General features: G+C 42.9%; 1 protein-coding gene across 3 annotated transcripts in view; it reads left to right on the top strand.

Moving 5' to 3' along the window:
* Positions 1 to 15,580, top strand: part of FBXO11 (F-box protein 11) — a 133,270-nt gene that overhangs the window by 115,397 nt on the left and 2,293 nt on the right. For all 3 annotated transcript variants that reach the window (XM_073628521.1, XM_073628519.1, XM_073628518.1), the window contains 4 exons: positions 2,048 to 2,158; positions 6,234 to 6,341; positions 11,138 to 11,246; positions 15,430 to 15,528. In XM_073628521.1, coding sequence (XP_073484622.1) covers positions 2,048 to 2,158; positions 6,234 to 6,341; positions 11,138 to 11,246; positions 15,430 to 15,528 — 427 coding nt within the window. The remainder of the gene's footprint in view (positions 1 to 2,047; positions 2,159 to 6,233; positions 6,342 to 11,137; positions 11,247 to 15,429; positions 15,529 to 15,580) is intronic.

Genomic DNA, 15,580 nt, shown 5'->3' with positions numbered 1-15,580 from the left:
ATGTGATGCAGACAAGTTTAGTCCTTAACTGCTTCCCACCCAGGCCATTGTAAAATGACGTTCGGGCAGGAACCCTATTATTCTGGGAGGACGTCCTCCCGAAAACACACCTCACACAGCCCCCCCAAGACGCGCTGCAGCAAATCTGTCACCCGCCTCTTTTAAGGCCTGGTCTACCGCCATTCTTCATGGATGTTGCCTTCAATGGTGTGGCTGTTGAGGCCCAGTTCACAGACACAGGATTCTCTCCGATTTGGTATTTCACACACTCTTAAAGTATGGTAAAGCTACCATTCGTAAGGTGTAGTATCATCATCCTGGAAGGCTTTACTCTGCTTGGTGTGAGGAAAGAAGAAATCACCCCCACCCTAAACTTTCTGGAATTGGGTCTGTCTCAGTATTTGGTCCTGAGTACTATTGTAGGAAAGATCATTTATGCCAAAGACCACTAGCCTCCCATTTACTGATCAAGACATTTCTACAAGGTGTGCCTCGTGGTCACTCCTGTACAACCACCTGTGATTCTTTGGGATCTGAACCTGGTTCTGAGGCTCCTTTTAGAAGCCGTTTTTTGTACCTGTTGGGGATATTTCCCTTTCCACTCACACACAAAGCTGCTTTACTTTTTGCCATCACCTGTAAAGAACCTTATTGGTTTTACATAAGAACAAAGTGCTATTGACGTGCAGAGTCTTCTCCCCTTCCTAAGAAGATTTTGAGTCAACCTTTTACCTCAACCAGGACATTGATCTTCCTTCTCTCTGCCTGGCCCCATTAAATCGGAAGGAAATTTCCCTTCGTTGTCCGAATGTAGTTCGTGCTGTGGTATTTTATTCCTGATCTCCTTTGAGGGCCCGTTCACACCATTGTGTTGCAGTAAGGACAGTTACTTTGGAGTTCATTCTAAATAGCACCCTAACACACCTGGGTTGATCTTAGATCAGTTGTGGTGATGCGTTGAGCAGCCTATTCAAATCATTGGGCTTCCTTAAAGCGGAGTTCCACCCAAAAGTGGAACTTCCGCTCATCTGATCCCCCCCCCCCCCCCCCTCCGGTGCCACAATTGGCACCTTTCAGGGGGGAGGGGGGTGCAGATACCTGTCTACTACAGGTATTTACACCCACTTCCTGGAATAGACTCCCGCAGGAGTCACGCCCCTTCCCGCAACCGCCACCCACCCCCCGCTGTCTCCTGGAAAACGCACAGGTCCCAGGAGATGGCGGGGACCACTTGGGACGCGTAGCGCGACTCGCGCATGCGCAGTAGGGAACCAGGAAGTGAAGCCGCAACGCTTCACTTCCTGATCCCCTCACAGAGAATGGCGGCGGCAGCAGCCGAGAGCCGAGCGATTGATCGGCTTTGGCTGCCGACATCGCTGGACTCCAGGACAGGTAAGTGTCCATTTATTAAAAGTCAGCAGCTGCAGTATTTGTAGCTGCTGGCTTTTAATAATTTTTTTTTAGGTGGACTCTCTCTTTAACACAACATGTGTTGGCACATTGTAACTTATCGCCCTGGTGTAAATAGGCCCTTAAAACATATGTATATTTTTTTTGCTGGGTACTGCTGGCGATCTATTGATGTATGGAACCTCCATGCATACAAAGGACCTCAGAAATGATCACCTTAACCTGCTTGTCATACATATTCCTCCTCTACATTACATTTACATAATTTTAGCAGAAGTTATGTTGCGGAAAAGGGAATTGTCAGTTAAATCAACGCATATTTAATTTACAAATCTATAAGTGTAAGACACTGCAAACTGAGTATTTTGGAATGTGATTTGAGGTAATTTGATAGTAACGGCTGAATTTATAATTTCATGTATTGTCCTCATTTCTCCACTGCTTACCTGTTGCTTTCTCTAGAATCTTTCTTTTATATAGTGAAGTTTTTGCTTGCAGATTACATTCAGTAAACACTACAGTAATAAACACAGCCAGTAATGTATTATGAATGAAGTGATTCCGTCATTTTCCTGCAGTGCTGTCATCATGTCAGGAGAAGACTACACGTGCTTTTCTAACAATTCCTCTCTGATAGGGTTGCTGGAAGAGAATGACATCTTCAGAAACGCTCAGGCTGGAGTTCTCATCAGCACCAACAGTCACCCGGTCTTAAGGAAAAACAGAATATTTGACGGATTTGCTGCAGGTTGGTGATTTGTGCTTTGTTTTAGGGAGAATAGTGCTGATGTGATAAATTGGATTTGGTTTCAGCTATGAACTCCAGAATCACATCTGTGTGTTGCAAATATGCAGGCACATTAAAGTGTGTTACATCAGGCCAGGCAACACGTTAATTTTGAATGGACTGCCAATGTACCCCAGTGTGGCCCAACCACACCTAACCCTTTGTAATGAAACAAATGGTATTGCTTTATAGCACATTGCAACACCTAAATGTGTGTGTCACCATGCGTTTTGGAGAAAGTCTTTGTTACCACAACACAGGCGTGATCCTGCCTAAATCTGTTTAACGATTAAGGTTGAATTCCAGGAATCCAGCTTCTTTATAAATAAGTGAAGGCATGTTATGCTTACCTGCTCTGTGTAGTGGTTTTGCACAGAGCAGCCAAGATCTTCCACTTCTTGGGTCCCACGCCGGCCCTCCTGGCTTCTCCCTCCTGCTGTGTGCCCCCACAGCAAGCAGTTTGCTCTGGGGGCACCCAAGCAGGTGCGCTCCCGAGCTGTGGCTCCGTGCGTCCGTTCACACAGTCATGGCACAGCCCTGCCCCCTCCATTACCTGATTGGCTCACTGGCTGCGATTGACAGCAGTTGGGAGCCAATGGTGCACGACATCTGGGCTTATCTCTATTTATTGTTTTACATCTGACAGTATATGGCTATCGCTGTATTTTCAGGAGCCCAATGACGATGCTTCAGGTCGAAGAATCTATCTGCATTAGAGTTGGTGCAGCTGCTATGCCTGCTTCTCCCTTCCTCCTGCCCAATCGCAGAAGCCTTTTGTATTATTTTGAACCCATTCACAAAATACAAAGGCTTCTCCAAATGGGCAGCAGAGGGAAGGGGCGGGCATAGCTGTTCTGTGTGTGCCTCTTTTCTTACAGCCCTGTGTATGCTCCAGCAATGCCATAAATCTATCCGAAGTAAATAAGAGATGAGCCCAGGGGATGTCATGCACTTCTTGGGACTTGACTCAGTGTGCCTTCACTTTTTACAAAGTAGCTGAATTCCTAGAATTTAGCTTTAAAAGCCAGTTACTTTTTTGTGTAATGTGTGACTTGCCAATCCACTGGCAAATTCTGTCATTTAAATGTACAAATATTACACTGAATATTTTGGGAGGAAGACGTCTTTATAAGGCTAAAGTAAACCTGTCAAGATCCTAAACAGTGCATATTTATACAATACCTTGGGTTCAAACTGCATATAAAATGATTTGTAGATCCAGAGATATAGTAGCTTTAAAGTGGGTTGTAAACCCTTACGTATACCCAGTGAAATTACTGGCCTCAGCAGATAAACAGTGATATAAGAAGCCCTTTTGCCACAACTACTTGCCTGAACTGATTGTGGACCACATTCCTGATACATAGAGTATCAGGTTGGGACTTTAAACGGGTCACAAACAGTTTTGTAGAAAAAGTATATACATTTAATAAAAAGTATTTAAATTTATTGCACATTGATGCCAATCACAACATAGAAATGGGAATAAAAGCAACAAACACATATATTGGCAACAGAAATGGAAACGGCTGCGGAGAAAGCTCAGAACAGGCATCAGACCAGGGAGATGACGACAGCCAATAATCCACATAGGACGAAGTAGTCCCACTAAACAGTTTATGGTATATCTCTATATTCTCTGTGAATTTAGAGGAGAAATATAATACTACTTCCCCCTAAACACGCATCCGGTTGATGGGGAGTAGAGTCTTCGATCCAACCGTCCAGATCATCATAGGTTAATAATGGTTATACAAGTCAACCTGATAGCTGGAAAGGCCTAATTGAGCTTAAATATAGAGATATACCATAAACTGTGTAGTGGGACTACTTCATCCTATGTGGATTATTGGCTGTCATCATCTCCCTGGTCTGATGCCGGTGCGCTGCTCTGACGGACATAGCTCTCTCTTCACTTTTGAGTTATGATTTCTTTCTGTATGGGTGGAGCATTCATATTTGGAATACAATCTACAGATTTGGAACCCGCAAGCCCTTTGACCCTGAAGATGATCTGCATTTTGTTTTTTCGAAACGCGTTGGACGTTCTGTCTGTCCAACAAGTTCTGGGCTTTCTCCACAGCTGTTTCCATTTCTGCTCCCAATATATGTTTGTTTGATCCCAATCACAACATAGAAATGGGAATAAAAGCAATGTGCAATAAATTTATATACTTTTTCTACAAAACTGTTTGTGGCCCGTTTAAAGTACCAGCCTGAGGAACCTATCTTTTACAGCAGATAAACAGGTACAACTTAGAGTACCGAGGATTTGTTTTCTCCTGTATCGCCTGTCTTGTCTTCTCTACAGCCATTTTAAGTGGAGTTCCAATCATTTTTGTGTTAAGTCAGCAGCTACAAAAAGTGTAGCTGCTGACTTTTAATAAACACACTTGCCTGTCCCACGATCCGGTGATGTGGCTGCCCAAACCCTCATTTCTCTCCCTCACATCTCTTTAGCACCTGCATTACAAGTGTGGCATGTAACAAGGTGAAAAGTCCTTAAAGTGGAACTTCCACTTTTGGGTGGAACTGAAATTTAAAGTCCAGAAATTATAAAGCTTGTCGGAGCTGTCAGAAAACAGGGGGCAGAGAGCTGAAGTTGCACTCTGCAGAGCTCAGTGAGGAGAGCTCTGAATGCTAATTGGAGGAAAGGGAAACCCTCCCTTCCCTCTTCACACAGCACACAAGAACAGAGCTGAAGTTGTCCATCACAGGCTGTGTGCTTGAGCTCACTCCCCCATCACCTTTTTTCATGCAGACTCCTGCAGATAGCAGAGGAATGAAGCAGCAGACAGAAATGACACTTAATTGGCTCTTGATTGAGACAAGTACACAACTATAATTTGTTCATATTTCATGTCTGGGGTTTACAACCACTTTAAAAGAAGTATGGTATTTTTTTTCTCCCCCCTTTTTATACTTACCTAGGTGGATGCAGCATCGGTCCCCTGCGTCTCTACACTGAGAACCAAGCGATCAAACCTCGCCGATGGCTCGGTTCTCTCAGCTCCCCGAGCAGAGAGCTGCTGCTTTTCAGGCAGCAGCTCTCCTCCTTCACACTCACTGGAACGATGAGCTGTGGAGGGGCGGGGAGCGGCCGTCTCAGGCTCTCAGCAGCTCGCTGAGAGGCTGAGATGGGAATCAGTCCAGTCTCCTGGCGGATTCAGACTTTGTCAGGATGATGCGGTGCCGGGACTGATTCCTGTGACCTCAGCAGAGAGCGGACTTCAGACCTCTCTCTGCTGAAAATGTGTCGCAGGAGTGCAAAACCGATTGCGACCCAGAGGAGAGGCCCAGCCAAACAAGCTCAGGCTGAACTTCTCCTTTTTAATTATAGACAAATCACATTTTTTTTATCCTGTGAAAGATTAGCTTGATGTGTTGCTGCATCTCCCTCATCTAAAGTCTTCTTAATGGTGTCCTTGAATTTGATTTAAAAGAGAAGTAAAGGATTTTTTTCCTGATTTAATACCTAGGTGGATGCTGCATCTGTCCCCTGGAGTCTCTACACTGAGAACCGCTCGGTTTTCAGAGCTCCGTGTCAGTCACAGCTCTCTGCTCTTCTCCCTCCTCACTCACTGGAGCACCAGGCTGTGAAGGGGGTGGAGCGGCCGGCTCAGCCCCTCATCAGCTCGCTGAGCGGGGTATCAGTCCAGGCATCTGGCGGATCCAGACTCCGTGGTCGGGATGACGTGGTGCCTGGAGTGATCTTGGTGACGTCAGAGAGCGGACTTCAGTCCGCTCTCTGTTGAAAACGGGTCACTAGAGTGCAAAACTAATTGCATTCCTGTAGGAGACGTATAATCAAATGAGCTTTGGCTATACTTGTCCTTTTTTAATAGGGACATGAGAAGAGGGGGTTGAACAACTTCTACAGGCAAGATTTGGATCTAAATACGGCTGTCAATAATTCTGGTTTTGCTGATTTTTTGTTTGGTTATGCTCGGTTTGAATTGTACAGGTTTGTGACATTCACATTAAGAAATTTTTTTGCTTGAAATTTACCTGAACTATGTTTTTGTTTTGCTTTAAGGAATTGAAATTACAAACCATGCTACTGCGACCCTTGAAGGCAATCAAATATTTAACAACCGCTTCGGAGGGCTATTCTTGGCATCTGGTGTAAATGTTACTATGAAAGGTATTTTCTACCTCACATATTCCACATATGTGCCCTGCTATCCCATGAACTGTGAGGTTTGGTTGAGTCACACACACAGACTTCCTCTTGGCTGCTGAGACTCTCATCAGTGAGATCCTCACCAATAGACCTTACTAGCCTTTTAGATTCTCTCGTTTCACTAGTTTGAGAACATTTCTGACTGTTCCTCTTTTTGCAGTCAGTATTTTATAAAGTAAGTTAGAAATCAGAGAGAGTTTTCTCATTTATAACTGTCCAGTACGTATAAATTCAGGATTAATCACTGCACTAACAATAAAGCAGCTGACATAAATTGTATGGTGACAAGAAAAAGCATAAAGGTTAAGTATATGCAGCGCTAGAAGCATCAAATTATAAAATAAGTGTCCAGAGTGTTAAAATAGAGTCTTTGTTCAGGGGAAATACTGGAACCACCCACGGTGCAGACAGATACAATAAGGTGAACATGAGATTATCCTCCACCGAACATCAACACACCGGGCCTCTTACCTAAGAAAATGGAGCACTGAATTACAGGTGGTCAAACAAGCATGATAAATCCACAGCGCCACGGAACCACTTCAATTGGATCATAGAAGGCTGGATCTTGTAGTCCCACTCTATGGTATTTCATAGGTACATGCATAGGATACAAGAAAGCAACTCCTCATGGTGTAGTATTTAAAACCAAGGTAAATTTATTTCTTAACAAAAGCCAGGGTACTCTCATTTTGAGAAATAATAACAGGCATATCAAAAGTTGCAATTCGTCACGGATAGCAGATGTTTCCAACCACAAAGATGGCCACAGTTGGCACGTTGCAGTGTCGTGAAGTTAGAGCTCCACCCTACGCTGCATTTTTGTCCAATAAGATGTTAAATAAAAAATCCACCAAGTCTCCATCTTTGATCTAAAGATGGAGACCTGGTGGATTTTTTGTTTAAAATCTTATAGAACATTTGGCTTAAACATAGAATGGGATGTTAATGCCACCCTATGCGGCGTTTCGTCCAATAGGACCGTCGGGGGCGTGGTCAGAGCTCTTCATAATCTCTTTATATAGGAGGGAGGACGGAATAAGAACGCCCCTTCCCCCTGCACTCCAAGCCTCTCTCATCCGCAGGAAGCAGAACCTCGTCATAACCGGATGTTTAGACTTGCATGGCTAAAACACACCCACGACGGCCATGTTTTGGGAGACCAGATAAGAAATATCTGGAATATACTAATCCGGTTTCTGAAGGGAGGTTAGGTGAAAAAGAACCGGGCCAAGTTGGAAACAAAAGTAATAGATACAAATGGATGTAATCAAAACATCCACAAATTGAAAATTGCTAAAATTAGCAAACCGCTTATCAAAGGCTGGCTATGAGAGAAAAGCAATACTGCCATCTAGTGGTTGGAAACAGTACAGAAAATGCAAATGTATAAAAATTACAAGCAGAAAACCTAACCAAACAAAATATTTTTACAAATCTAAAAAAGAAGGATAATCCAGGGTTTCAGCTATTGTTGATAAAGGCATTAACATCCCATTCTATGTTTAAGCCAAATGGTCTATACGATTTTAAACAAAAAATCCACCTGGTCTCCATCTTAGATCTCCATCTTTAGATCAAAGATGGAGACTTGGTGGATTTTTTGTTTAAAATCTTATTGCATGAAACGCTGTGTATGGTGGAACTCTGACGTCACAACACTGTAACGTGCCGACTGTGGCCATCTCTGTGGTTGGACACAACTGCTATCCATGACGAATTGCAACTTTTGATATGCCTGTTTTTTATTCCTCAAAATGTGAGTACCCTGGCTTTTGTTAAGCAATAAATTTACCTTGGTTTTAAATACTACACCATGAGGAGTTGCTTTCTTGTATCCTATGCATGTACCTATGAATTACCATGGAGTGGGACTACAAGATCCAGCCTTCTATGATCCAATTGAAGTGGTTCTGTGGATATATCATGCTTGTTTGACCACCTGTAATTCAGTGCTCCATTTCCTTTAGTATGAAGCCCGGTGTGTTGATGATCGGTGGAGGATAATCTCATGTTCACCTTATTGTATCTCTGGCTACACCGTGGGTGGTTCCAGTATTTGCCCTAAACAAAGACTGTTTTAACACTATGGACTCTTATTTTATAATTTGATGCTTCTAGCGCTGCATATACTTAACCTTTTTCTCCAGTAAGTATGCCTACCAGGAAAATTATAGAACTATGGAGGCTTGTCATTCCTTACATGCTGTTTAACCACTTTAATACCGCTGAAAGAGGGCAACAGTGTGGATTCCAGAAAGTGACGTCCTTCCAGAAAGTGCCTCTCGCTTGCCCCCTGTGGCGTGCATCGGGCTCACTCTCTGATTCCTGTGTCCTTCGGACAAAGCTGATCACAGATTGAGGTAAAGGGCCAATCACAATGGCCCTTTACCATGTGATCAGCTGTGTCCAATCACAGCTGATCACATGTAACCAGATTTGCCGGTTATGGTCAGTCTTTTTCCCCCACGTGCTGCATCTGTGTGAGGAAAGGATTGCCAATAAGTGGCAAGTCTGTCAGTAGATTGTTTACACAGATGATCATCAGAACCAGTCAGTGCAGCCTCATCAGTGAAGAGGAAAAATTACTACTTTTGCAAAATGCTATAACAAACTTTAGAATGTGTTTGGTCCTTTTTTTCATTTACCAAAAAATAAAAAACCCAGTGGTGATTAAATAACACCAAAAGAAAGCTCTATTTGTGTGAAGAAAAAATAATACAAATTTCATATGGGTACAGTGTTGCATGACCGCACAATTGTCATTTAAAATGTGACAGCGCTGAAAGCTGAAAATTGGCCTGGGCGCCCGGTATAGAAGTGGTTAAAGTGCTTGCATAGCTCTTGGCTGTGGTGGGTTTGGAGTAACTTACCTAAACAAGTATGCAGGAGGTGAAGTCAAAGCTCTTGCAAACTTGTTCAGGTTTAGTGATTTAGAAAGAATGGAAGCCAGTGTGGTGCAGCCAGGCAACCGTTTTCAAAGGATGTCTCAAGTGGTGGTCTCTGTTTTTGTCATTTAAAAGATTCATTGAAGCCCCTTGATTTCAGCTTTTTGACTTCCTGATTGTCATAAGAATTTCCTCTTTGTCCTATTATACCCAAGTTCTAGTTCTGGATTGGCCCTTTTGAAGCCTGTAACTGAGTTCATTCACTACCACACTCTATCAGTTTTTTATTTGATTGCATATTGATATTGGTGATGGAAACGTCTGAGTCTTTCACTATTTGACTTTTAACCATTGACCAGGCCTCTTTTTGACACTTGTTGTTTACAAGTTAAAATAATTTTTTTGCTAGAATTTTTTTTTTTTTTCAGACACCCTAGAGCAGTGATGGCGAACCTTGGCACCCCAGATGTTTTGGAACTGCATTTCCCATGATGCTCAACCACACTGCAGAGTGCCTGAGCATCATGGGAAATGTAGTTCCAAAACATCTGGGGTGCCAAGGTTCGCCATCACTGTCCTAGAGAATAAAATCCCTCTCCGTCCCCTGATAGAAGTAATCTTGCGGCAACTCCGCCACAGAGACCACTTTTGTCCTAGAGAAACGCACATCATTCCTGGTCAGGAAGGAGGGAAAACCATCTGGAGCTGAAATAAATATTTATTGTACTTGATATATCACATTTATAAGTGTTTGGGGCATATATTATGTTTTCAGCACTGTATGGTGTTTGTTTTTTATAGGTGTATTGATGGTTACACCAGATTGTATGTATTAACATCTATCTTGTTGCAGTTGAATGGACTCCCTTTTAAATTGACCTAAAAGTCAAACTGCTGGTCTATGCACCCATAATGTTTTTTACACAATGGTGTGAACCGGCTCTGTTGAAAATATATTCTTCCATGTCTGCATGGACACTGTTAGGCATCCTTTTCCCTGGCTTCAAAAGCCTGGTAACCGGGTAGTGTAAACAAATGGCAAACCACCCCAATGTATAACTGAGTTTTGCAGCAAGGAACACATTGAAGGGCGATGCATGTCAAAAAACAAACAAAAATTCCAAGCTCACTTACCAGCCTGCAACTAACTGAATTGACCCTGTGTAACTGTTCAAATTAAAACCAAGGGCTTTAGTTTGCACACATTAATGAATTTATGCATAAGCTGCAGCAGCAACTTCACAGCATCCCCCAGTGCACTGCAATCCCGACTATAATTTTCTGAGAGTTTCCTGAGTTGGAGTACATATATAATAATGGATAGATTAAGGGCCGGTATGCCTGAAGGGAGCCCACCCCCCATAAAGGTGTAGGGACACACTGGACACCCAGCAATGGCAGTGAAGGTATCCAGTATGTCCCCTCACCAATTCACCAACAGTGCCAATGGTAACCACCCCAAACTATAACTGGCCTTTGCAGCAAGGATCACATGGAAGGGCAACGCATGTCAAAAAACAACAAATACTTGGATGCCGGGATGTGGCCAATTGCATATACTTGCAAATGTGTGCAAACTAAACCCCTTGTTTTTAATGTAACTGTTTTTTGCAGGCTGGCTGGTGAGCTGGGAATTTTTCTTTTTTTAAACCGGGTAGTGTACTGCACTCAGACACAGCAATTTGATAGGAAATCCGTTGTGAAAATTATAGTAGAGCTGCATTTTTGTAATATCTGCCAGATGCTTTAGTTTGTGTGTTGCCTGTGCTGATCAGCTACATTTTTTTTCCTCTGAAAAAATGTCTTGGATGGCTGAACATGGATTTTTCTAGTTTAATAAATTAATTGTATTTCACAACATTCTTTCAGATAACAAAATAATGAACAATCAAGATGCTATAGAAAAAGCAGTCACTAGAGGCCAGTGTCTTTACAAGATTTCAAGTTATACCAGCTACCCAATGCACGATTTCTACAGGTAAATCTTGCCATTCCCAGACCCTGTAATGGAACAAGAACTCCATCAATAAGTGGTTTCCCACACTTTGGGCAGTGCGAGAGTGATGGGTCACTGCAGGCTGAGCCAATACAGCTTACAGTGAGGGGAAAACTGCTGATTTTGTACATTTGCCCACTGACAAAGAAATGATCAGTCTATAATTTTAATGGTAGGTTTATTTTAACAGTGAGAGAGACAGAAGAACAAAAATATCCAGAAAAACGGATTTAAGAAAAGTTAAAAATAAACGGATTTGCAATTTAATGAGTGAAATAAGTATTTAACCCCGTCACAAAGTTCTTGGTGGCAAAACCCTTGTTGGCAATCAGAGGTCAGACGTTTCTTGTAGTTGGCCACCAGGTTTGCACACATCTCAGGAGGGATTTTGGTCCACTCCTCGTTGCAGATTCTCTCCAAGTCATTAAGGTTTTGAGGCTGACGTTTGGTAACTCGAACCCTCAGCTCCCTCCACATACTTTCTATGGGATTAAGGTCTGGAGACTGGCAACCCTGTCCTCAAGTACCCCCAACAGGCCATGTTTTGGGAATATCTCTTAGATAAAATAGGTGTCCACAATACCAAGCCATTGACTCTTATTAAAAGCACCTGTGCAAGATGAAGGAAAACCTGCAAACGTGGCCTGTTGGGGGTACTTGAGGACAGGGTTGAGAGACACTGAGCTAGGCCGCTCCAGGACTTTAATGTGCTTCTTCTTGAGCCACTCCATTATTTCATTGACTGTGTGTTTTGGGTCATTGTCATGCTGGCAGACTCAACAACCCATTTTCAATGCCCTGGCTGAGGGAAGGAGGTTCTCACCCAAGAATTGATGGTACATGGCCCCGTCCATCGTCCCTTTGATGTGGTGAAGTTGTCCTGTCCCAAAGCATGATGTTTCCACCTCCATGTTTGACGGTGGGGATGATGTTATTGGGGTCATAGGCAACATTCTGCCTCCAAACACGTTGCGTTGATGCCAAAGAGCTCCATTTACAACGCTTTCACCCAGTTCTCATCTGAATCATTCAGATGTTCATTAGCAAACTTCAGACGGGCCTGTACATGTGCTTTCTTGAGCAGGGGGACCTTGCGGACGCTGCAGGATTTCAGCCCTTAACGGTGTAGTGTGTTACCAATTGTTTTCTTGGTGACTTTGGTCCCAGCTGCCTTTAAATCATTGACAAGATTCTCCCGTGTAGTTCTGGGACGATTCCTCATAGTTCTCTTGTTCACTGAGACTACACAAGGTGAGATCCTGCATGGAGCCCCAGACCGAGGGAGACTGACAGTTATTTTGTGTTTCTTCCATTTGCAAATAATCGACCAACTGTTGTCACCCTCTCACCAAGATGCTTGGTGATGGTCTTGTAGCCCATTCCAGCCTTGTGTAGGTCTACAATCTTGTTCCTGACATCCTTGGACAGCTGTTTGGTCTTGGCCATGGTGGAGAGATTGGAATCTGATTGCTTCTGTGGACAGGTGTCTAGCTGAGATTAGGAGCACTCCCGTAAAGAGTGCTCCTAATCTTAGCTTGTTACCTGTATAGAAGACACCTGGGAGCCAGAAATCTTGCTGATTGATAGGGGATCAAATACTTATTTCACTCATTAAAATGCAAATCAATTTATAACTTTTTTTTTAATTTGTTTTTCTGGATATTTTTGTTGTTCTTCTGTCTCTCACTGTTATAATAAACCTACCAATAAAATTATAGACTGATCATTTCTTTGTCAGTGGGCAAACTTACAAAATCAGCAGGGGATCAAATACTTTTTTCCCTCACTGTATAAGGGCTTAGATGCAACATGCTCTCTTCCATAAAGGAAAAAAGCATCAACATCATGTCCATGTTATATTTAATTATTTGAGATTCATTGCCTGCTGCAAGAAATGTTTCATTCAGCTCTATGGTGAAGAGGACATGTCTGAGCTCTTGTATAGCTACTTGCTGTTTGCTAAAGTACAATCCCATCACTGTTCTGTATTAAGGTAAATGGAGGTTGCTTTGTAGCCAATGACTGGCAATATACCAGTATAAATATAAAGAGGAGGATCGTGTGTGTAAAGCCCTTAATTTGAGCACTAGGTTTAAAGGATAGGTTCACTTTAAAAATAAATGCTAATTTTTTTGTAGGTAAAAAAAAAATGTACATTTTATTTTTGTTGCATGAGCCTGTAAAGCATTGCACCAGCAATCGGCAGATCACTGATGCCATGCAGGTCTCCTGCACACTGTCAGTGTATTGGCTTGCTCATACAAGGAAGCTGACACATTCTGACAGGAATAACCAATGAACTACCACAGGGCCGTAGTTCATTGAAAACTACAAGCCGACAGCTGCAAAGGCTGCCGGACCTTGTAGTTTTCTATTCACAGGACACTGAATGAGTGACAGGGCCCTCCACCACGTTTTTTTTTTTTTTTTTTCAAAATTGTGACAGCTAGTGGGGAGGGAGAAGATCCCCGCTAGCTGTGAGATTGGGGTGTTTGTGAAGGATCCAGTCTGTTCATAACATGTTACACCCTGAATATGGGTGTAACCATGCAACATTTTACAAAAGGTGAACTTATCCTTTGTTTCTTGTCCATTGAAAGATAGTTTTTCAGTTTTGAGTTATACTGCCACCTAGAGGGGGGTTGTACACTGGCAGGCAAACTAGGCCTGCTCAGGATAGCTACTCCCACCACTACAGGCATGCCAATTTTTTTGCTTGTGTCCGAAGAGGATAAATATTGTTGTTTTTAACTTATTTGTGCTAGAACCTTTAGTTTTTTTTTTTTTTAAACTTCAACTGAATCTTCCCTAGATCGCTGCTACATCTGGGTCTCTTAGATTGCAGCTATCCAATGTGGCCATTTTCAGCCTGGTTTTTAAATGCTGTGCTCAGACTGCACTGCACTGGATATTGCAGGGATGGTCTTGAAGTGACTGGCTGGCACTGGGGCTCCATGTAAGGCACTTTTTTCCAGACCCATTTTCTGGTAATAAAGTAGCTGCAGAGCACTTTTAGTCCATGGCCCATCATTGCCTGAAAAATGTTGGTACTGTGATCATGGCTGCAGCCAGGATCCTGGTACAGCCACTTCAACCTGAGGATATACAGGCATGTCCTAAGGGGTTGAAGTGGTTAAGAGGCCAAGCTGTCCAAGCAAAATGGCAGTCAGAGGGTTTGAAACAAACCATTAAACACTGACAGGCGTGTTTACAATGCATACAGCTTATAAAGCGTTAGCTGGAGTTCAGCTCCAATTTGTTAGATGGACTAGCAGGTTTAGACTAACTTTACTAACACTCCCCTCTTCCTAAACCAGAGGTGTCCCAACCCGCGGCCCACGATGACTATGAATGCGTCACAACACAAAATCATAAACTTATTAACGTTGATTTTTTGTTTACCTTTTTTTGTAAAAATGCTTTCTACTTGGCGAACACGTGGCCAAAGAGAAAAAAAAGTTGGGTAATGCCCTAGGTCGGTGCACCTGCTTGCTGTTTTTTTTTTTTTTTTTTTTTGTAGTGTACATGAAAGGAGACCCACTGTCCTGAGGGGGGTGACAGGACACATTTGCACTATACCGATAAGCGAAAAGACTAACAAGCCCTAGAGCAGCTCGCTCAAGTGCAGGAGGTTATTCGGAAGCCCCATACACACTATTAGATTTTCTGCAGATTTTTCAAAACCATATAGTACAAGGGCCCGCCTGATTGCGTACAAATTGAAAATCTTAAGTTTTGACCTCCATATTTGTATGCAATCAGGCAGACCCTTGTACTATATGGTTTTGGTAAATCTGAAGACAAACCTCTGCAGAAACTCTAATAGTGTGCATGGGTGGGTGTCCTACCTGTGGCCCCCCAGCTGTTGCAAAACTACAAGTCCCATCATGCCTCAGCCTTTGGGAGTGATGCTTGCAACTGTCAGCCTTGCCATGCCTCTTGGGATTTTTAGTTCTGCAACAGCTGGAGGGTCGCCAGGACACCCATGTTGGGTTTAGAGCTCAGGAAACCCCTAGCAAGCTCCGGAGGAACCCCGATTGAGAATGTCTGCTCTAAAGAAACCACATTAGGGGTTTTAGAATAGCTTTTTCTGTGATTTTTAGCTGCAGTGACACTGCATTGGTGAGTCTGTGAACATTTACTGACTGATCTTTTGTTTCATTAGATGTCACACCTGCAACACAACAGACCGCAATGCCATCTGTGTGAACTGCATTAAGAAATGTCACCAAGGACATGATGTAGAGTTTATAAGGCATGATAGGTAAGTCAAAAAAACCTCCACTTTTGTTTGGTGTAAATTCTTCGGATTCTTT

Source organism: Aquarana catesbeiana, linkage group LG04 (genome assembly GCF_042186555.1).
Source record: "Aquarana catesbeiana isolate 2022-GZ linkage group LG04, ASM4218655v1, whole genome shotgun sequence".
Classification (NCBI taxonomy): domain Eukaryota; kingdom Metazoa; phylum Chordata; class Amphibia; order Anura; family Ranidae; genus Aquarana; species Aquarana catesbeiana.
This window is presented reverse-complemented; position numbering and strand designations above follow the sequence as displayed.